This window comes from Perca fluviatilis, chromosome 11 (assembly GCF_010015445.1).
Source record: "Perca fluviatilis chromosome 11, GENO_Pfluv_1.0, whole genome shotgun sequence".
Classification (NCBI taxonomy): domain Eukaryota; kingdom Metazoa; phylum Chordata; class Actinopteri; order Perciformes; family Percidae; genus Perca; species Perca fluviatilis.
In genome coordinates, this window is record NC_053122.1 from 21,465,339 (window position 1) to 21,489,067 (window position 23,729).

The 23,729-nt window shown below is 39.4% G+C and overlaps 1 protein-coding gene across 3 annotated transcripts in view; it reads right to left on the minus strand.

Annotated features, from left to right (window-relative positions):
- Positions 1-23,729, minus strand: part of agap3 (ArfGAP with GTPase domain, ankyrin repeat and PH domain 3) — a 122,184-nt gene that overhangs the window by 15,902 nt on the left and 82,553 nt on the right. For all 3 annotated transcript variants that reach the window (XM_039815358.1, XM_039815359.1, XM_039815357.1), the window contains exons 11-14: positions 23,335-23,506; positions 16,557-16,706; positions 10,151-10,306; positions 97-251 (exon numbers count right to left, since the gene is read on the minus strand). In XM_039815358.1, coding sequence (XP_039671292.1) covers positions 97-251; positions 10,151-10,306; positions 16,557-16,706; positions 23,335-23,506 — 633 coding nt within the window. The remainder of the gene's footprint in view (positions 1-96; positions 252-10,150; positions 10,307-16,556; positions 16,707-23,334; positions 23,507-23,729) is intronic.

The following is a 23,729-nucleotide window of genomic DNA, read 5'->3' on the forward strand; positions in this document are numbered from 1 at the left end:
CAGAATTGTAGGATGATGACAATGCTGTGATTACATGATTTTCTCCAATCCTGTTCAGTCCTTCCGATATTTCTTATCTTTCATGAACTACTGTACCTTGTTCTTTATGCTCTCGCAAGACTGCAGGCTGGCAAAGATCTGGCTCTCAACTGCTTGGACCCACAGTTCCCTCTCCTCAAATGTCGATGCTTCGAAGTTCCACGTCTGACCGGTTAACGACACAATCATGAACTCAAAGGAATCTTCTTGCTCTGGAAAACAGAAATAAACAACAAATTAGTACTTAAGAAACATGCATGTCGGTTGTGCAATCTGACTCTGTGAAGTCAGCGACACAGTCCAGTGGCGGAGGCCCATCCATGCATGATGAAATGGGCTTCTGTTAAACTCAGCAACATTCAAATCATTTCTCTGCACCTCTTGTGCTCCTGTGTTATGTTGTTTTGTTTGACAATGCCTCACAATCTCAAACTCATAAATGCTAGGATACATTGTAATTCCTTGCTGCTGGAGTACAAAAAAAACATTACCAGCAATCAGAAGCAACACACAATATCATCTTTTCTTAAAATCTGATTTTTGTGATTTAACCTCTTTTTTTGATGTCTTATCCATTCAATTCGCAGCTATCCCAAAGTTGTAAAGGGCTATGTACTTCATAAAAATAGTAAAATAAATAAATAGAAAAGGGTCTGGAGAAAAATTATTATACTTATTTTCTGAGAAATTATGATTTGTCCACCATTTTGGCATTGAGGACAAGTGGAAATGCTACAATACTCAAAAGCCTTGGCTGCCGTTGCCATGGAGAAGAAAAGAATCATACTGGTAGCATTTTCAAAACGCTTCATCGTTAAATTTGTGAACAAAACACAGCACCATAGTTGCTGAATACATCCAACATTGATCCAGAATCTGAAAGTAAAATAATTTAAGATGCAAACTGAATTATCTATTTTCTAAACACTGTATTCTTCAGCTCCCACTCGTTGTTGATGCAGGCGAAAGAATCTTGATGAGAATGTTCCATGTAGAAACCAATCTTGGGAGTTGTAGTTAACTTTTATTTCAGTGTTTTTATGTACACAGACTGGTATTTTTAAAGTAACCAGATATTTTTGGTAAAAACAATCATGTCGTCTCAGCTCCGATCCCAAAGTTGAAGTCCACGTTTTGGCATTCCCTACATTTCCCTGGTTGACTTTTGATGATACCCTAGAGATTATAAGTGACCAGAGCCATGATTTTGTTAATGTTTTTCGAGGTTTTTATATCATTATATAGCCTACGTAAGCCTATAGCTTACCAGTAGTGTTCCTTATGTATTCAAATCCAAACATTCAAATTTCAGTCAAAGAAGGAATGTTTTAGCGTCAAAATGTTGTTTTTCCAAGCCCTTCCAAAAACCCACATGACCTCACGTAGGTTTCTGTATGATGACGTTGCTTCATTAAAATTCAGTACAGTACAGTAACTTGGATGGCGGTCGGCAGACTGAAAGCTAAGCAACGTACACCTGTGGACGCCACATTAGGTCGGACCAAAGCTTGTGTTATCGTGTGACTTTAGTTCTGACTAACCAATTGAGGTAGTGGTAGCAACTCCTGTGTAAAATTAATCATCAATTTAAGTTTACAATTTAAGTTTACATTATACATTATACACATATATATATATATATATATATATATATATATATATATATATATATATATATATAGCGCTGTCTTAATGCGCTCTTCAAATCCACCAGAATCCATTGAAAGAAACTGTAACTGTAATTTTACCTTGCAGAACATGGTAGCCGCTGGTCTACCGTTACCGCTGCCTAATTTTTCATTGGCTTTGTGCTGAGCTTCTGTGTCGTTATTTCCAAAACTTAGCACAGCTAACGTTGACTCAGCTAGTGCTAGCATTCACATTATTTAACCTTATTGATTAGCTCACTGTGGAAACCCATGTCACTGCTTTTTCCTAAGGCTGAGCGGGCGCTTGAATTTGAAAAACGCGGAAAAGAACGCGGATGGACTGGACCTTAAAATACAAATATTTTTTACCACTGGCTATACATTCTTCATAAACCTCAAAACTAGATTTTAAGATTTCATTGATTTTTGAGTAAATTACAATATTGACAATATTGCAAATATTGTCAAACCCCATTAAGTCCAATAATGTTTTGTAATAGTTTTTGATATAATGAAAACCTTTTTAACGGGTTCGAATCTGACCTGCGGCCCTTTGCTGTGTGTCATCCCCTCTCTCCCTCCCCACTTTCCTGTCTATCCACTGTCACTATAGAATAAAGGGAAAAGTCCCCAAAATACACAAAAATGTTTGCTTTGAAAATTGTGAATCGGCAGTGTGTTTTTTTCTGCTCATTGTGTTTAACTAAGATTCATGAAAATGTCACCTGTCGTTTTCAAACAAGAGGTCTGACACAACATATGTTCCAACACATGCTGTAATGCCTCTGCTGTTCAGAAGCAATTCATTAACTCTGTACTGTACAATGTGACTCGTGTAACATCTCTGGTCTGTGCACATGCTTGAGCTCATAGCCAAATGATTTGTAATTACCTAATTATGTCTATGCAAATAGTCATCTCATTTGCATAAACCATATTTGGAGGACTGGAGGCAAGTAGACACGAGGGGAATGCTTTTTTTCTGTGTAGCTTTAACATTAATCATTAATAGAAGTTACATTAAAAATAAATTTGTTTAATGTACAAAATATATTAATATTTCTATAATGTACTGTATTGTGTATTAATGTATGTATTTTTTTTTATATTAAATTAACTGCATGTCGGTAGTTATACAATAATGGCAACCTGATGATGATAAGATCGTCAGACAAATCATCTAATCAAAGAAATGACTAAACTTTGTGTTAATGATCAATTTAGTCTCCTTGGTGCGAGACGCAGCCCTGTGCTGTTAAATGACAGATGTCTGACGAACACCACTGATGAAGTAACCAATGAGCTGCGGTGGAGGGCCATCTCTTCAGGGGGAAAGCAATAATCCAATTAGCTCGACACCGACTTCAATTATCTGATTTAGTTTGTGGAATCGACTACAGGTCACAAAGAATCAATAAAGGCTTGGAAGCCTCTTTATTTACCCTTACAGTGAAAAAGGGTCGGTGACACATTTTAAAGCAATGGTGGGGATTAAAATCTAAAAAACTCTGTTTGAGAGAATCAAAATGGTCAACTTAAAAAGGAACTTAAATGTGACAGAGAATAAAAGCAAAAAAATAAGTAAAGAACATTTAATCTGAAAAAAAAAATTACAAGTAGAAATCCATTTTTCCTGTCCAATATAACTTCAGGTAAAATACCAAATGCACTTGATTATAATTTGTGGCTCCCAGACTCAAATGTTGTTATACTTGTGTTTTCATCTTTTTTAAAAACCTGAACAAAGCTAATTATTCTGTTGGCTGCCCAGGCAATAAATTGGAGGCATTAAAACACTTTCATTATGGAGATTAAAAAAGCAACGGATGGCTGGTTTCTTAAACTGATGAGTATACAAGGGAAAACAAATCTAATACTCCATGAATAGTAATGCACACGTGAGACATACTGTAGCCACTGAAGAGGACCATGTGCAGCAGGATCTTTATGCGCGACACCGGTATTGTCATTACATGCAGCTCCCAGCACACTGATATTACTTTTTTAATGCCGTCCACAAGTGTGGCAATTCAGCTCCATGAGCCAAAGTAATTCTGCTCCATGTAAGCATGATGCTGAGGTCAAAGTGGTCTTCTCAGAGAAGGTAAATCTGAGTATGAACAATGTGTCGAAGGCATCACTGCTATCGTATAGGCACCTGACATGATGAGCTTGTAAAAGGGCCATTAGTGCTTCTGTTATTACTCAATGGTTGCAGTTAGCACATGGCTAGCAGAGGAACGATCACCTTGTCACATTAACGTGAGCATTAACCTCCTGACCAAATCTATCTGCGAGCCTACAATCAACAAGTTCTTGCCAATTAGAAATAAATTAACACAGCTCTGCCAGTGGGCGGACATGGAAGAACACAATTTAAAGCTAACGGAGGAGACAACTGTGAAGAATGAGCGAAATATGATTTTCCTTAATTAACACGGCATAATAAAAAGGAAATTAGAGCGTAATGGCCATAGAGCTACAAAGAGGTAGTAACAGACAAAGATACACATCTTCGTCCACCATTTGCATGGATCATACAACTGTTCAGGGACCTCCTAGTTACAGATGCTGTTCATCAGATATTTGATGCACAACAGCAATTTAATAAGCAGAATGTTTTGCCAATAATTAATGATTGCTTCAAGATACAAAAATAGATGGTAAATGCATTTCTAATACTTAAGATTAAGCTTTCACTTAAAAAAACATACAATAAGCTTAAAAAATACAATTTATTGTAAAGGATTAAACCAATGGTTCCCAACAATTCTGGCTAGGGATCCCTTCTAAAAAAAGATGATGATTGGGGCTCCTTGTCACCTTACAGATGTCTAGGAGTTATTAGCAGTTCTACCAAAGAGTGATTTCACCTTTAAAAGTCTGAGATGGTTACATATGAATGTAAACTATTAAATAGAATAAAATAAAGCACCAAAGGTCAACTTCTCAAATACTTTACAAGTTAGCAAAATGTATACAGATTTGTGTAGTATAACTTCATCTCAAGACCCCCCAGATTTATTTTGTGACCCTTTAGAGGGGGCCGACCCCTATGATAGGAACCACTGGAATAAAATATCAAACTGTATACAAAGTACCAGCTCTACCTCAACTAGCTACAACAGTAAAATGCTACTTGCTGCATCAATACTCAATATAAACAATTGAATAATTTTATACATAATTACTTTGATACTTTAATTACATTTAGTTGATAAGAACTGTGTGCATTTACTTTAGTAGGATTTTATAAGGAGTATTTTTAAATTGTTCTATTGGTGCTTGTACTTGAGTAAAGGATCAGAGTACTTCTTCCAACCACGGACAGCTCGTCATTGAAAGAAAGCTGTACATCAAATTTTTAAAACCTCTAAAAAGGTGTTTGTTTGACCTGAGAATCAAAGTGAAACCTGAAAGAAAAGTGGGTGACCCGAGGACGGTGATTTCTCTATTGCTGTGTATGTGCAGCAGATGCACAGCCGAGGACCTGTGGACCAGATTAGCTCCTCAGGGGGTTTGATGTGGAGCCCAGCTGTGCTGTCTATATGGCAGGCAGCAACGCAGCATCTATTCTGTCTAAGCCTCTCAAAGACCTCTGGAGACCGGTGTGACGAACCCTTAGAGAGGACTTAGCAAACAGTTCTTAGCCTTGAGGACTCCTTTTTGTTATCCATTTGTGTGAACACTTGGCTGAAATGATGACAAGGTGCAGAGGTGCACAAGGTGAGCTATTGTTTGGTGTGTAGGACGTGTTGTGTTGTGTCGTATGCATGCATCAGGCAGTCACTTAAAGAAGTGCTTGCCTTTCCCGTGAATTAACGAGCAGTTGGGAAGAACAGGCCAAGGCGGTGCCATCTGTAAATGTCACAGGCACTGCTTGCTCATTTTACACATCATTAAAGCCAATATTCCTAACCTGTATCAGAGCAATCAGGAGCAGGCCATTACTGCGACAGGGGCCCCAGGGGAACCACGACCAAACTCAGAAAGAAGAGAATAGGGCGGGAGAGAGAGATAGAGCACACTCTTTATCTATCTGACACACACATACACACACGCTTGTGTACACACACACTTTTACATGCACATTCTCAAACAAACAAGGAGCACACCTTCCAACACTAAACAAACACATGAAATCAGCACCAATACCACTACGCTAATAGCTAGTGCATTTAACAACAGAGCAGAATGAAAACCGGGCCAATTATACATGTATCTGTGGGCAGTGTGTATGAAGCCCAAATGAGAATCTTGTTATTCCTTTCCCTCCATACTGTGGTGCTCACAAAGCTAAGCCATTACAAGAGTGGAGGCAAGAGTGGAAGCTCCAGGGACAGCTTTCGGAAATGAGAGCGAGTCGGGGAGTGACAAAACAAAGTATTGAGATAAACACCCACCATTAGCACAGGCAGTTAAACCTCCATTTCCTAATCCTCAGCTGGACTCCAGAGGATATTAACCCTTAGTTTGCTAAGGTGCAGGACAATAGGATACTGGATTAAGTTGGACTGACAATATATAATTTAACGCTGTTTTTGATCTACTGTCGATGCATTTTAACTTGTAGTGCAAGCTTATAAAGACCATGATTCCCTGTTCCAGTCAATCATTAGATTAAATTGTTTTCTTCAGAATGTATGTAGTGTAAGACAGTCAAAGGTCATAAAAAAACCAAGAGCAGACATAGATTGATAAAAGTTATGAATATGAGTATATGAAAAATGAAAGAAGAGAAAATCTGATACAGTTACATTAGCAGGGTTGTTAAGGCACTCAAATAATCTCCCCACCTTTCGGTCTGCTGTCTTGTTAGTAAAGATGGTGTATGCTCTGTACATTACAATTCAACATCATTGCAAAGTGGTTTGGATTTTGGTTAGGATGTCTTTGTTGTAACTTTTAAGAATATGACCTATTCTGAATATGGCCTATTCTGATTATTGCATCTAATTCATACTAATTCTTTATTGTCCAGTTACTTGGAGATATGCCATTGATCCCAGTGGACCCACATATTTTGTGTATGATGCTCCGCAGCCTTATCCAATGGTAAATTTCCTTTTCCAACAGCATCCATCTTCTCTAACCCTGATTAAGTCTGTTGAGCCTAACTCCTGCCTAACTAACTGCTTATTTACACATTTTTGATCATTTAAAGACATTGCTAGATCAGCAAAGTTGCATCTGTTAATTCAATTGAGTCTTTTTGAGCAGAATGACATTTTTTTAAATGGTTGAAGCTGTGTATGTAAGTATTTATATATTTTTGTTGTCATTGACATTTTATGGTCACATTCCACCAGTGTTCCTCCTACTACATGTATGCATTAGACTGCATTCACACCAACTAAGGCGCTGTGGCAATTAGCGCAGGGTTGTGTGGCGGTGTGGGAGTGTCTCTCAAATGGCCAGGTTGTGTCTCTATTGTGTTCTAACGTGATGTTGGGTTGCGTTTCGCCAAAGGTTGATTCCGTTTTAGCTTTTTGCTGCAGGCCACACATTCTCTGCGGACTCCGCCGCCGCAGCCTAATAAACTCACTACCCACATTGAAATGAACGGGAAGAGTGGTGTTTTCACCGCAACTCCTGATTTAGTGTAAATGCAGCCTAAATGTCAAGATTTTGTTCCTATAGAGCAACTATGTGACAACAAAGTATATCCTTTTAGGATTCTGTTTTTGAGTTTTGAGTCCACTTTCTCGACACAAAAATAAATTCCCTATCCTCCTCTAATTACTAATGCAATCCAGTAGGGGAGTCATTTCAATCACTTTAAATACAATCAATTTAAATTGCCAAAAAAAACTACTTGATTAAAATGTGGTGTCGAATAATTCATTAAATAGGGTTTATAAACCAATTTAAGATTTAATTCAAGATATTCGTTAAAATAAACTGACCCCAGTCCTTCTTTTACCATGCAGCACATTTGAGTTAATTAAAGCTTACAGAGTGCATGTTGTGCAGTTCGAGTAATGCTTCCTTTAGTCCGTTATCTTCTATAAGAACTGTAGACTCAAAATGTGAAAAAACGCAAGTAAAGTTTGTGAGATATGGTTAGATTTTTTGTCTGTCTATAAAATGTATTAAAATCTGGTGATGTATGTAAATAAAGACTTTAATGCCTTCTTTACAATAAAAGCATTCAGGCTACCACTTAGCTTTTGTTTATCCCTGATTTCTGTGACCTTAGCACAAGTAAATATCTTCACCCATAAAAATGGAGGAATCAAGAAGGAGCCTCTCGTCACAATTTCCCTCCATTCCTGCACCTCCCTTTCTGATCACATTGGACAAGACAATACAAAACAATGAGCATTTGATACACTTTCTTTAAAAGAGAAATACATTAATGATGCTCCCTGACAGTCTGCATTAATCAGAGGGGGCTCCCCCTGAACACAACTCTTTATCGGCCATCGATTTTCCAGTGGGTTTATGGCGAGCGACACACCGAGAAAGCTCGTCGGCGGGCGGCTGCTGGGAAACACATTACGGGGCTGTCAGTTGTCTCGCCATGCATCCTGCATCATTCTTTAAGCACATGAGAAGTTCATTACACCACACAGCTCTGACAGTGCATAGGATATTAGAGACTGTGTCCGTTGTGCATATCCTTGGTGGCAGTGTAACACTGTAGACATAACGGACAATTTATCCATTACCCAAATTAAATTGATTAGATTAAAAATGGCTTCACGTTGATTTGAAATAAAATGCATGTGAAAGCCAATACAATGGTTCAAATGTGATTTTAAAACTCGCCCAAAGCCTATTTGAATGTTTGCAGAAAAGATCATTCTGTGCATTTACTGTCTAAGATTCAGCAGCCATGTAGAAGAGTTTCGCTAAGTACTGTAGTGCCATATCTGGAAATGATGGTGCAGTAACAGTTTCTCCAGACTCCATCCTACCCGTCCCAGCCATGTTGACCAAAATGATTTCTCACCTTAAGACGCGCATGCCGTTTTGATTTATGATGCTTCACAACTACTAAAATTCAATTTCAGCCTGCATTGCACGCTTCTGATTACCCCGTAAATGAGATAAACTGATAGCAATTTATTCAAGGATTCCACCTCTCCTCTCCTTTTCTGCTCCCCTCTTCAGTTCTTTCAACAGGAGACATAACTTCCATCCCAGACTTGGGTGGATCCAATATTTAAGCTGTACGTCTGTAGTCCAGAGCATTCAGCAGAACAGACAAGGTGATGCTAATAGAAAACCTCGCAGAGAACAATGAGTGAGATAGAAAACAATGTGCGTGTTTGATGACGTGAGAAACATTCAGAATCTGCCTCCTCCAGTCTGATTACTCTTAGATTTCCTCCTCAGGAAGTCCAGGAGTCATCTCACTTCAATTATTCCTGTGTACGGCACTTATTGATGAGATTTGATGATGTTTAATAATGACAGCCATCCCTCATTCAAAGCTTTAATGTGACTGTGTAACTCTGCCAGGAGAGTCCCATTATGAGCTAAGTAATGTCAAATAAAACAGAAGTAATAGACTCTATACTCGAAAACTATGCTGGGAGCTGCTAACTGCTTCTGCACATGCATAGCAACTGTAAGTGCCCATGCCAAATGTACAAAATGATCAGATCTTTTCACCAGTAGTGACCACATACTACAGAAGCACCACTTATCTCGAAGATGCTGATGATATTCACTCTCAACAACAATGTGGTCAACAGACCCATTCAGACTTTAAAGAGAAGCTGTCAGAGACCATGATAAAAAAGTATAATGATTATAAATGCTAAGCCCCATTTAGGAGGCGTCAATGCCATTGTTGTTGTTATCCAGCGTATCAATCTTGTTGATTGATCATCCCACTCCGGTGACATCAGTTTTATGGCCTCTGAAATGCGTCCCAGTGTTTTCACAATGCCATCCAATTAGGGTACTCCATTCATCATTGGGCTGGAGAATCATTATTAATTGGGTGGAGAGCCGACTGCCACTCCCCTGCTGAGGAGGGCCACGGCTTCTGGAGATCGGGCCTTTCAGACTACGGTAAAAGAAATGGGGGCTGTGATGGTGCACTGTGCAGGGGGCCACATAGAGATACAAAACTACACACCTTTATGTACTTCATAGGCCTTTTTCATAATGACTGGAGAAATCTGATCAGTGTGAATAACAAATCAAAGACAAGTTCTGTTAAGTTCCATTTAAACATTTGTTTTCCAGCTTTTCCCCCTGATTTGGTATGGGCAGTTCCCCTTTTCTGATATATATATATATATATATATATATATATATATATATATATATATATATATATATATATATATATATAAAATGGGCATAACAGGCGAATGGAAACACACTAATTAGATAAATGTAAATGTTTTGCTAGTTTGGTACCTGTGTATCCATAGACCATTTTCCTTTTTGTTTCAGAACTTTTGGTCATTTCAAAACTGTTGTGCAATGTGATTGTGCTGTACCTTCGTTGCCTGCAGATAAGCCATCTGGCTTTGTGATGCCTGTACTCTTTTTCCGTCTGTGTTTCTTGCGGTTGGCATGTGGCGAAGGAGGTGGCTCAAGTTTAGGACTCGTGGCACTGCCCACACTGGAACTCGCAGGGTCACTCATTCCATTGGCTGAAAAAACACAGACAGGGAACAATTATTATTTATTATGTTAAATAAAACGGGTAGTTAGTTTAAAAGTTTATTTCGGTTTTATATTCACTGCCCATGTAGGTAAGTTTAAGTTTCACTATCACAGCTTCAACTTGGTATTTATAGTTCCAAACTAACTCCACAAAAACACACCAAAGCAATTGTGATGCTACAAATCAAGTCGTTATATAAAACTATTTCAATGCACCTGTCCCATTGGTGGGTCATCATTACAAGGGTACTAAGCTCATCTTTAAAGTTTACAAACACCACATTTTAAGGCTGTTTTACCAGGAGAGCATGTAGGAAAAAAAAAAAAAAAAAAAAAAAAAAAAAACTTTTTTGAAATGGATGTAACATGCAAACACAATTAAGAGTTTTTGAAACAAGCTAATAAAGAATATATGGGTATATAGTATTTGACAAATACAGTGGACAGAAGGTTTTGTCCAACTTTAAAACTATCTAGGGGAAAAAATATTTGTAATTATTTATTGCTATAATGAAACATAAAATACACAAAATGAACTGCAGGAGACGGATTAAGAGCGCCCAAGAGTGTCCAATTTAAAAATAGGAATTACTTGATGAAATGTCAACTAGGAACTGCTCTGGCAGAGGGCTGTAGCATAATCTTTGCTCTGGGTGAAGATTTTTTTGTGCTTAGTGTGAAGTTGATTATTCTGCTATTAATTACATTCATTACTCTCAGCTGAAGCTGCAAGTCCATTATAAAGACAGCAATGTACTACAGTGAAAACAAAAAAAAAAACGACATGTTACATGGGCAGAGTATAAAATGGGAGACAGATTTGAAAAATGTGAAACTATTCCTTTAAAAATAAACAAATCTGGCAGCTTCAATTTAACTTATTCTACTGAGAAAATGTCCCAATATGTATCAAATGTATGAATGCATGAATCATTGTGAAATGACACTGAACAATGAATAATGAATGACATTATGAGTTTGATTGAAGCTTCATTCAATGTAGAGACATACTTGTCCCATCCTAAAAATGTGTTCACAGCAGTTAAGAGTTGGAAACGGCTTTGAGTGCTCCAAAAGTAACCGTGTGGCTCCGGCTTTAGACAGAGTGAAGGACAGGTATGGGGCTATCAGGGAACAAATGGTTACCTAAGTTAGCCTGCGGCAAAGCTCTCTATATGTCTGAGAGTGACAGGGGGCTAAGAGTCGGCTTTGTTTCTTGTAAGTGATTTTATAAATGTGATATTAACCTGTGCTACCGTTGGGCAAAGGGATAGGAGGGATGGGACGATAGGAGGGGGTTGTCAGCATGCCATCTTTCTGATTTCCTGACATTTGACATCACTTTCCCTTCTTTTCCCCTCCGGATGCCATTATGAATCTGGGAGTGGGGGCCAGGGGCCTGGGGGAAGCAGGGAGGGAGGGCCGGTAGATGGGCCCCATATTGCTGTCCTCTTACCACCCTGTGTGGTGCTGGCAGCCTCCTCCATTGTCTCCCATCAAAAGCTCATTGTAGTGTGGCAAACTCCATTCATTTCCCTGTGCACCGTCCCAGCCCCAGGGGTGGAGTGCAGGAGGACAAGGGGCTCAGGGATTATTGCTGTTGTCGTTGCCAGTTGCACATGCTATAATGTGTGGCACTGTGCCATTAGCCAGTGTACAACATTAGGCCTAATTCGGTCATTACCTTAAGGGAGATGGGGCTGTCTTGGAGGAGTAAGATGGGCTCAGCAGGGGATTGAAGATGCTAACGTGGGGGGAGAGTGGAGCTCTCGGCTCGGGGATGCATGGTTTGAGCATGGGCAAAATATGAGAGACAACACCTGAGACACACATGGTTATGTCTGTACTCGATTTAGAGATAAATCTTGATGAGAGCTGGTGTTCACAAACAAGAATGTTTATGTTGTTAGAAAAAAATAATTAGTTATAACTACAGTTATCTTTATTTTGTTAATGTATGTGTCCTACTTGGAAAATAACAATATTGATTACATGCCATCACATTAATAAACATAACACTGGCGCTTGTGCTGGACTACAGACATCAAGCTCTCTGGTGTTGTGAATGGCAGCACGCAGCCACACATGTAGCAGCTCCTAGTCGAGGCGTCTGTTTCAATTTCCCTGCTCTCTTACAACAGCCCCCCTGAGACGAGTCATTAGCTGGCTCAGACAGCTGGGGGCACAGGGGTCCTCCATGTGGCCCCCCCTCCCACCCTCTGCTTCCTCCTCCCACTCTATCCCAGCGTCTGTCCCGCCAGCACAGCTCCGTATGGTGGGTGAAGACTTGAGCTCCAACCTGCCTCTGACGTGACAGCCAGCATTTGTTTAATGTCGCTTGAGGTTAAAGGGGAGGGCTGCCCCTCAGGGGCCCCAACCGTGTCATAAACACCTCTAATTATCAATTTCTGCCCCTAATGTTGTGGAAAATGACCCCGGCCCTGCTCATCCTGCACCTGAAACATATACGGGGTGATAGACCTTCCTTTGTTTGCACCAATCAGGCTTTAAGAAGTCTGTACCATGAAGGTATAGGAGCAGGAAATGGATACAACCACAGCACACATCACTGAGCAACAATATCAAAGCACTTGAAACCTAATGGTTTTATATAATGTAGAGTCTCCTGCCTTTAAGTGCTTCTCAGTTTAAAACTATGCATGACAGCTAGATTATAGTTCTTAAATTGAGAATTACGAAGTTAGAACTGGACTGATTCTACAAGCTTTTACTGTGGCATTATTAGCTAGCTGTTGTAGTGTGTATGAGGGCCATCAGGACCAAGCTGGGTAATGAAGCACAATGGGGATCAGGAGTCTCTTTCCCACTCAACCAAGATCACCTGGGCAGCAGAATAGGTATCAGCCTAACCTGTGATTACAGTGTATTACACTCCCACCACGGAGATGACAGTTTAAACATGCTCCAGGGTGAAGACTATGGGTGAGACACAGAATTGGCCGCTAACAGCTTCCTGCCTTTACCAATGCCACACTGAGAATGAATGAAAATGAAAAAAGGGTGAGAGAGAAAGAGACGAGGGTGAAGAGGAGGGGGGGGGGGGATGATTTCATTGTTATTCAAGAGGCTCCGGGTGAGGAGCACTATGATTCCGCCAGGCCCCTTGACATGGCAGCCCTGCCCGTCCTCAATCAAAGCCAACGGCTGCAATTAATGGCAAAAATTAGAAACAATCACCGCCTCCCCCTTATTATCCTCAATTAGAGCGTACTAATCAAGGCCTGATCGCGCTCTGCTGCTCTCTCCAAACTAAATGTCAAACTTCATTACGGCCTAGTGTAGAAATCAAACACCCCACACGCTATCTCCCTCGCATCAGGAGGCCAAGGTATAAAACACAGCGCCACAAGAAAAGGCTATCTGTGCATTAACTACCTGTGTCCTGATATGCAAACTTGGAGAAAAAGCACTTAAATATATATAAAAAGGCAGCAATGCAAACTTTCCATGGAGGGCTGAGGGAGGGCAACATGGACAAAAATGATATTGTGATAATTAGCGCAGAATTATCAACATGCAATGATATTGAATATTAAAACTTGCATAGTAAAAAAATTTAATATGGCTCTTTTTATTAGGGCTGAAACAAAATTATTTTATGGACTAATCTCTTGCTTATTTCCTCGATTGTTTAAAAAAAAAAAAATAAATCTAGGAAAATAGTTTAAAAATAACCAAACAGCCACTATAATTTCCCAGAACCTTAAAAAAACAATATTCAATTTCCTATCATATACGATGAAGAAAAGCAACAAATCCTCAATGGAAACTGTGATGGTTTGTTAAAAAACAAGACTGAAACGGTTAATCGATTATCAAAATTGTTGCACGTTAATTTTCTGTTGATTGGCTTAACTATTATTTGACCAATTGTTTCAACTCAGCTCACACTAATTATTTTGTGTTTGATAGAACAAAATCTTATTAAAAACTATGCACTCAGTTCTTCAGTTGGGACAGATTTGATCCCAATTTCACTCGATATATTCTTTTGGCCATGAGAACTGGGAACCAAGTTCTCATCCTATCTTCTAATGATAGGATAATTAATTAATTATTGAATCATTACCCATGGAGAGCACTGATCTACAGTCATCTTTTGTCTTTGTAAATGTGACAATATACACACTTTGAACATGACTTTTATTGTCATCAGCGAGCCCATCATGTTGCTCCGACGACTGTTTGAGCCTCTTGCTTTTAATTTAAGCTCAAAGATTGAGGTGTACGAAGGAGAGCAGGATCTAAACAAGCATCCGGTGCATTAAGAATGAGTGTCTTTATGAATCCAAGCAATAGAAAAATTGGGCCGAGATTTAATCAAAAATGTGCTCTCAATATTCAAGAGACGTTACTACCTCTGCTTCTGCCTTTGCTCAATAGGTTTACAAATGAGGACATTCTTTAAATAATATGGAAATGGTTACCTGGCTAAGACGCATTCATTCTCCAGTGAATCATCAATCTGCTGTTTTTGCATCTCAGAATCACATTTTATGTTAACCTGCAACCTTCACCAAGGATAATGGAGTGATTGGGCTAGGTTCAAGTCAATTCAAATAGCAAAACATGAGCACCCTTCATTGTGGAACACCCTCTATTGATTATAGAAGGCACATTAGAATGAAAGATAACAGGGTCGCATTTCAATCAAGTTGACGTTTTCTGATAATCCAGTCACACTTTACACTACAGACTTATTCTGCTGGTCTTAATCAGATTTTTAAATTGTGAGGAGACATAAAATCAAGTTTTTGAGCTACAAAGATGTTGCTTCTAGTGTCAAGCCTTAAACTGTCTGCACTGACTATGCACTGAATACAGAGACACTCCTTCCCCAGGACGAGCAACATATCTATCATTTGATTCAACGTTTTTACTTTATTTTCAGCTCATTTGCCTCATTCAAGCTCATTTGTGCTTACCTTAAGAGGAACATGAAAATAATTGAAGAAAATAGAATAAAGGAGCAAAGTGTGGATCTGATTTAGTTGAAGACTGGATGCTGGTTAATGAGCTATGTTAATATTGAGAGCTTTTCAGTTTACCAAACATGAAAATGGGAAATTCTAGGCCTCCTAATTTTCACAACGCAACGTTTAAGAATTCCTATTTGTCCTCTGCAGACCGGCCGCCAAACGCACATTCACAAACATCCAGTATAAAGCCTTTTTTTCTCCCACATACACATTGTTATACAGACGCAAACACGCTCCATGGAAAAAAACTCATACAAACAGCTACACACACAAAAATCACAGAACAGACACACACACACACAGACACACACACACAGAGACACACACACACACACACACACACACACACACACACACACACACACACACACACACACACACACACACACACTTGTGCTCATTTATTTGAGGACCCCACGAATCTAAGTAATTCTGCTTTGGGCATGCTGCTGATGGGAGACAGGGGTAGGGGGTGATGGAAGTGCCTACGTCCAGGCAGAATTGATCGTTTGGCAGCTCCAAATGAGAGACAGGCTTGTCTGCCGAACCACGAGGGCCGTGCAGTTGGACTCCAGCAGCGCTCGTAAAGTGCGCTCTTTAAACTGCCGGGGCCCCTGGGAGCCCATGGGGAGGGGGGGAGCCGCCGCCGTGCTAATGAGAACTACCAGAGTGCAAACATGCATGGAAATGACTGTTATTCTGTTGATGTGCATTTAAGTGCTTTTTTACTGCCAACCACAAAGAGAGGGAAATAACTGGTGATGAATGGTACCCCCAAAAAGCATTCATTTTCCTCTTCGGAAGAAAAGAGAGGAAAACAGACAGGGGGAGGAGGGGTGGGGGAGGGTGTAGACATGCATGGTGAATATATTATCTTACTTCACTCAAGAACAGTGACAAGGTACAATGTGACACAGAGGCATTGAGTGGAGATGCATCAATGGCAGAAAGTTAACCTTCACTGTTCCTCTCCCCTGAACACGCCGCTTCTATCAAGGAGCAGCCAAAAAGGTCACAGCGATCATAGCCCTGATCACCTAATTATGAAAATGAGGCATGTTCCACCTGTCTAAGAAGCTTGGGGAAATGGCTTCTCTATCACACCGCACCTCTAGATCAGATCCCTTTCATTTTTAGTTCACTCATGTTTGTGGTAGTGATGTAAATGTTGATTGCACAATGCGTGGTGAGACTTTGGAAGAGATTTAGGGGATGGGAATGTAGAAAGTAGTCTTACGGGCTCCGCTGCTTGTACTGGTGTTAATGGCTTCATTCCACTGGTCGGCGCTGGACACGGAGAAGGAGCGTTGGTGCATGCCGTCCTTACTGCCGCTAAACAACGACGCGCCCGTCTGGAGGGATGAACTACTGTTGGAGTGAGGAGCACCTGGAAAAAAAGTGACAGACAGAAGAAAATGAATACTGATTTTTTTTTTTTTATGGTTTCTACAACTTAGTCTGGTAGGATTGTTTTCTTTGCACAAAAAAAGTCTGTAAAGAAGTAATAATGATGCAATTGAGTTAACAGTTTTGGGTAGTTTCTACAGCACTGCAATGATGCTACCACCCCCCCCTTAAAAAAAAACAAAAAAAAACACACACACACATCCCGTCTCCCTCCGCCTCTGCCTCTAATTAGCCCTTAATTAACAAGATACACTCTGAACGCTAATTATCTCGCCTCATACCTCTGACTGCCACATCGATCTCCACTGGCGTCAGCAGGCGTTCTCTCCCTAACTTCCAATCAGGCGAGCCATGGACGCCTGGCTCTCTTTACTAATTCATGGACTAGGCTGCGCCATGTGGGGTCCATTCCTCCTGTTTGCGAGCAGTCACTACAACACATCCTAACTACTCTGAAAAACTCATTGATACACTTCCACTCATGCGCGGGGAATCTGATTAACTGCTCAAGATTTACAATGCATCAAACTGAATAGAACTGTGTAACGTAATACAAACAGAATTGTGTGATTTTTATTCTGAGAAGTTTATTTAGCTGAATTTAAGGTAACGTTACACTAATAAGAACATATTCTGTACGACCCACAAAAAAGATGGATTGTTGATAAAATGGAATTTTTACAGTATTTTGACCCAAACATTTGTCACAATAACTCATTCACAGGCTGCACAACTACATTCTAAAACAATACAATTTAATGCGGTAAAAAGCCATCAAAAGGCTAAAACTTCAGAGGCTTTGTTTTGGAAAACAAGAAATATCTCTGATTTTCTCAACAATGCTTTCTCATCTTATAGGTATCACACATCAGGGCCTTTTATTCAATAATTCTAAGAGAATATCAGTTTCTGATTGAGGTGACAATAACAGAAAATATAGTGTGTGGGTCATGTGTAAAGTAAACTAAGCGGCACGGGTGCTTGTTAGGATAATATGTCCTACTCATTATCTAGAGTAATAAGTGTATCAAATTCACATAATCATGTCTAATTAGTATCAGTAATTATCTTGTTGGGCCCAGGAATATTAATCTTCAGGTCCCAGAGGGGAGGGAGCAGAATCGCAGCGAGAATGGGAGAGAGAGCGAGGGAATCATGCTGAGGAGCACTGACTAAATTAGCATGCTGAAATCAGAGCAGAGGGGGAGGAGGGAAGGGGGGGCGGGGGGGAGACGGAGCTGAGGAGTAGGGCTACTGAAAAGAAAATGTGAAACTTTGTTTTTTAATAAGTGACGGACGAATGATACATGAAATAAGCTCATGACTTCTATAAATAGGCTTTTGGTTGCGTTTATAATTACAGAATAAAAAAAAAAAAGGAATATTTAAAAATGTGATGTGTAAAAAACAATTTAAAAAAACACAGCAGTACCATGTCATTTTTGACCCCATATTAAACTGCTAAATGTTTTAATCACCTCAGTGTTTAGAGAGGTGATTCTTTATTTTCTACTATTATTAAAAGATCTACATTTCTTTAGTGTGAAGTTTGACTCTTTGACACTTTAAAAAAAGAGAATGAAAAAGAAAAAAAAAAACTGTGAGATAACTACAAGGCAAGTTACATTGATATTTAAAAATTCAACAATCACGTCTAATTGTCAAATTGGATGCTAATGATTAATGAATTATACATGGATGTATCCATTAGTCCCCAGAGACCACTCCTGCATAAAGGGGAGGATAATGTAATTACAGTGGAGAAATAATCAGCTTGTGGCATTAAAAGCTGTACTCGCAGCTCCAGCCAGGCCTGACTCCAGTATGTTTTACAGCTTTAGAAGTGGACTAACAGTGATGAACCTGACAACTGACAATTTGAGGTCTAAAGGGTTAGACTTAATACTTAATGGTGCCAACGTTGTTGATCGTGTTGGTGATTTGACTGTCAAATACAAATACGTCAAGTGTTATTAACTTTTAATGGAATGTTTAGAACAATAAAAAACTATGACGCAATTTAAGATTTTGCTGAAAACCTTAATTTTGTCTCTATTGATGAAAAGTATCATTATCTTTGCAGTAAAACAGCAAAGGGTAAATAAATAAGTACAGTTACATAATTACTGTACTTAAGTATAATTATATGGGTATTTTACTTGAGTATTTCCATTTTCTGCTACTTTTTACTTCTAGTTCACTTGATACTTGTACTTTTTAGTCCATTACATTAATTGGACATATTGTGACATTAGGTATAAGTTACTTTGCAAATGAATATTTCTTGTATGTAAAATGACAACGTATGTATGTTGTATGTAACATTCATTAGTTTTTTTTTTAAATAAAATTTTTAATAGATTGAACTACCCAACAGCATAAAGATAAAAAAAATAAAAAACATTAAAAGGCTTCTTACACCTTCATGCATCAGTAATAATAATCTAATATTTAATAATATAAAACTGACAGCAGCCATTATGTTACATAATGAGTACTTTAACTATGATACTTTATTCTGTACTTCTACTTAAGTAACATTTTGATGGCAGTCTTACTTTTAATAGATTATTTTTACATTGTGGTAGTTCTACTTTTAAGTAGATAAAAAAAATAATCGGAATATTTCTTCAACCATGGCATCTTAATATTGTTTAAAAACATCATTAGCAAAGAGGAAAGTCTCATGTTCAGCTACATTCAAATTGATACTTATATTGATACTTAAATTGATAATATAATTGTATCAAGGATGTTGCTACACAGATACTTCTAACACATTTATAGTTAACTCCTGCACAATTCTTATTGAAATGAATGACAATTAAAAATTAAGAATCACCATTATGAATATTTCTTGCTGACTGTATGGTCATGTGTATAAAGAGATAACAAAAGCCATATAGTGTGTTCTGCAGACTATCCAGGGCTGGGGTGTTAAGTAGAGGCGATGGATTAGCGGGGAGCAGGGCTGCCTTGCTTCTCATTTCTCTTTAGGCCGGGCCGTCAGTGGGTTGATGAGCCGTGACGAGGCCTGACCCCTCCGTGGAGTTGTTGCCATTATGTACAAGTAGTGGAATAATGAAGCATTCATGCTAATGTGGGCCGGGCAGCACATCATCTGCGGCTGTGTGTAATCCACCAACATCATTCTGACCAACGCCCAGAAGTTCCCCCTCCACCCTCGATACTGCTGCTACTGCCGCCAGTCCCCACACGAGTCACTCAGACAGTCATATTCATATCTGTGCATTATATATTTCACTTACACAAACTGTATGCATTTAACCAACTTTAAGATTTTACTTTAACCATCGTGTATGACATTACCACCCTATTTGCTTTACTTGTTTAGATATGTTGCTGTTTGAACAAATTAAAAGAAAAATATATTTTTCCTTTATTTAGGACTTAAGATGTGGTTTCTTATCACTTGCAGACATTTCTGGATCACAACTGCTGTTATGCTACACTTTTACTATGAATTTGATGACATTTTGATGTCATTAATAGGTAATTAATTTGTTTTATTTTTTATTTAACCTTTATTTATTCAGGGAAGGTTCACTGAGAGGCAGCCTCTCTTTTGCAGGAACACCCTGATCACGTTCACACAGTTGCACATTCATTCACATTCATACCTGGAAGCTGCCCAGTACAACCACAGTCTGATCTGCTGGCCACTGAGCAGCTCCACTGGAGAATTAAGACAAAAAGAAATTATTCTACAGACAAAAGAGATCTTGATATAAACTATATAACCAGGGGTACGTGGGTTACGTGTACCCCAGGAAGTACTTCTACAGATGACTTGGGGTACATGGAAAGATTGAGGAGTCGCTCAACTAATTTGAAATAATTGAAATCATGAAATTTGAAATGCTTAAAACATCAAGCTTCTGCCAAGTGGAAGTAGTAGCCTACACATTCAACCCTGACCAAGCTTACAAATATCAACTCCACTTTTATATAATTAATAGTGTTAAAAACGGTTTTAAATCAGTTCAAATGGAAAACATGTTGGAACATGACGGGTGGTGACTGAGTACTTGAGCTCATCTGAGTGAGAAGGTTGGGAACCCCGACTCATTACTATCTACTACTATTTTGGCGCTGGCAGGGCCTGCTGCTCAGTGAGTATGTGGCTACTGGTTCTACTGGGCTATAGATTAGAGCTGGAGACAAATTGTGGTACAGAGTGAGGAGAGAATGAGCTACACACTATGCTGAAATCTCCACCTCTTCCACGTGAATCGCTCTCCCCCACTAGATTGATTCAAAGTGACTGGGCCCATTAATACTTTGATACAATGTATCTGTCGCCGGTGACACGGCAGAATGCGTGTTAACAGGGAGGATCATATTTAAAATGGTTCCGCTCAGCACCCAGCAAAGGAATTAAACCTGGCCGCTTGGCAAACTCGTGGGCGCATGCGTTCTCTCATTTACTCTCTGTCTTCTCAGCCTCTCCTCTTCATCTTCCCATCTACCCCATCCACTCCGCCCCTCCTTCTCACAGTCGCTATCCCTCTTCTCCCAGTGATTATAAAGGTCTTTAGATCTAAGGAATGAATGAATTACCAAAGGCACAGACAAGGCTTGTGATTTGGACGCCGTGAATGAAAAATTACCCCTTTGTTCCCTTCATCAATTGCACGTCTAATGAAATCAAAATCCCGATCGCATAATCAGAAGAGGGTCCTCCACCCAGAGAGAGACCTGATGTGATTTGTAACCTTTCTTCTCCTAAATGGAGATTAAGGCAAATCTCACACATTGTTCCCTGATGCACAAATGGATGACAACTGAGAATCTTGGGAGTCTTTTTCAAGAAATGAACAACAAAGAAAAACAGACCAGTTGGTGCCGTTTCCCCCAAACCCAATCTGGCCTGTTTTTCAAGGCCCTGTGTCTGCCCCAATGACTCCCCTCAACCCAGCGCTCAAGGTTAACAGTTTGTGGGACGGAACAACCTCGATCCAACGTCCTCTGCTCTGTAAACTCCCACATCTTTCTGCTTTTGACTGATTAACCCGTACAGCAGTGGCAGCACCTTGGCCAGGTTTAACAGTAACCTGCCTGGACAGTGCTAATGGTCCCTGCTGACCCGTCTTTGGCACTGTACCCACACTCTCAGCCAGTTAGCTTTAGCCTGAGTGATGGAAACGCTGTGCCCATTTCACAGCTGATCAAGGACCCCGCCTCCCTCCGGGGATCACTTTGCTAATTAGTATTAATTACTCTTAATCCTAACCCCTAAATCCAATCACTGGCTTCCCCTCTATGAGCCTGCCAGACTCTCTGCAGCCTCCGGTGGCACCGCTCGCTGGGAGAAGGGCTCTATTTTTAAACTTGAAAGGTGGAGAAACCCTGGCACGACGCTTAGGAATCACTCAACTCTGGTTGTCCTCCACTACCATAGAGGGTGAAAAATAACTAGGTCAGTGTCATAGTGACATAATAGCCCAAAATAAACAAACCTTTATTTTTGTGTGATATTTCCTTAAACATGGGCATTATGTTTCAACACAAATTTCAATTCCCTGCTTAGTAATTTTAGAGAACTCATAGATTTCGTATAGACGCTCATTAAGTAATCATTGTGTATACTACAAGGCAGCTAATTTGCATGAATGAAACAAACGAAGAGTAGATAATTAACCTCTTTGGACCCATTTTTATGATTAATCACAAACTAAGGACATAGAAAATGAGTACAGTAATAAAAGACTCATTGAGTAACCACTATTATACCTGTGTTTTGTTTTCTCTTTTGCATAGTATGCTAAATATGAGAGATCCCTCTTTACCTGACATGTCCATCCCAATATAACTAAATACTATTATGTAGTATTAATTTCCATACCACAACTATAAGTAAAAAAGGGAAATAAGCTTTGCCTACAGTGTGTACTTCAATCAATCAATCAATTTTGTTACATTAAATTATATACGGTACATGTCCAGTGAAATGTCCCGTCAGCTCCTTCCAATTTGTGTGCGGAGTGTAGCAATAAATATATGTGTATTCAGAACTGGAGGTGCTGCCAACTGTGATTTGATGAACATGTGGTCAAAACTGATTAACCGCAAATATTTGTAATTGTGAAAACATCAGCCCATAAAAATATACAATCCATATTTTATTAACATTGATAAGAGCAACATGTTTGGCTCAGCGCTTCATCAAGCTCACAAAAAATGTAAATTGTTCTTGATGAGGACACTTATTACTAAAAATTGTCTGAAGTCAAGCCTGTTTTACACCTATCTCTAGTTACTACACAAACTGTTGTTTTCACATACTTGGCCCATTGTATGTTTCCATGAGCCTGATGAAGGATTGAGCAAAACGAGTTAGAAGATCCTAGATCATATATTCCATGTGTCACAAACACTTGTGATTAAGGTTTTTTGACCAAAACTACAAGACTGAAGCTAAAACAGTGTACGAATGTACTATATTCTGAATCACTCGAAACATTTGCAGAATTGTCAGAACGTGTAAAACCAATATCTAAAGTTGTACATTCATCTGTATCTTAAATATGAAAATGTACTTTTATTGCTCTGGCCTTTAGCTTCATAACAAGGACAGAACATCGTACCTGTGTTTCCTATGCCCAGTTGCAAGGTGCTGCGGTCCTTGGTCAGCCCGTTGGTTTTGGGACTAGCAGTGGGGGCGACGGTGGTAACGGCTCTGGGTGGTCGCTTCCCGGGAACCTTGACTGTTGTCCTCAGCAAGTCTATCTCTTTCCCATGGACATTTTGCATGTAGTCCTATAGAAAGTGGAAAAAAGGAGCATGGCAATCGTTGTGAATGGCCTGCACTCTACTCAAGAAGGAGTCCAAATATTTCCCTCAATTCAGGGAACTGATTATACACAGCAGACCAACAAGAATCCAGGAATTATGGAAGAAAAACAAATTAAAAGACAATTCAATTTTCATCCCCATTAGTCACAACCCATCTTAGACCTTCCACTCAGGGTGTGTGATAGTG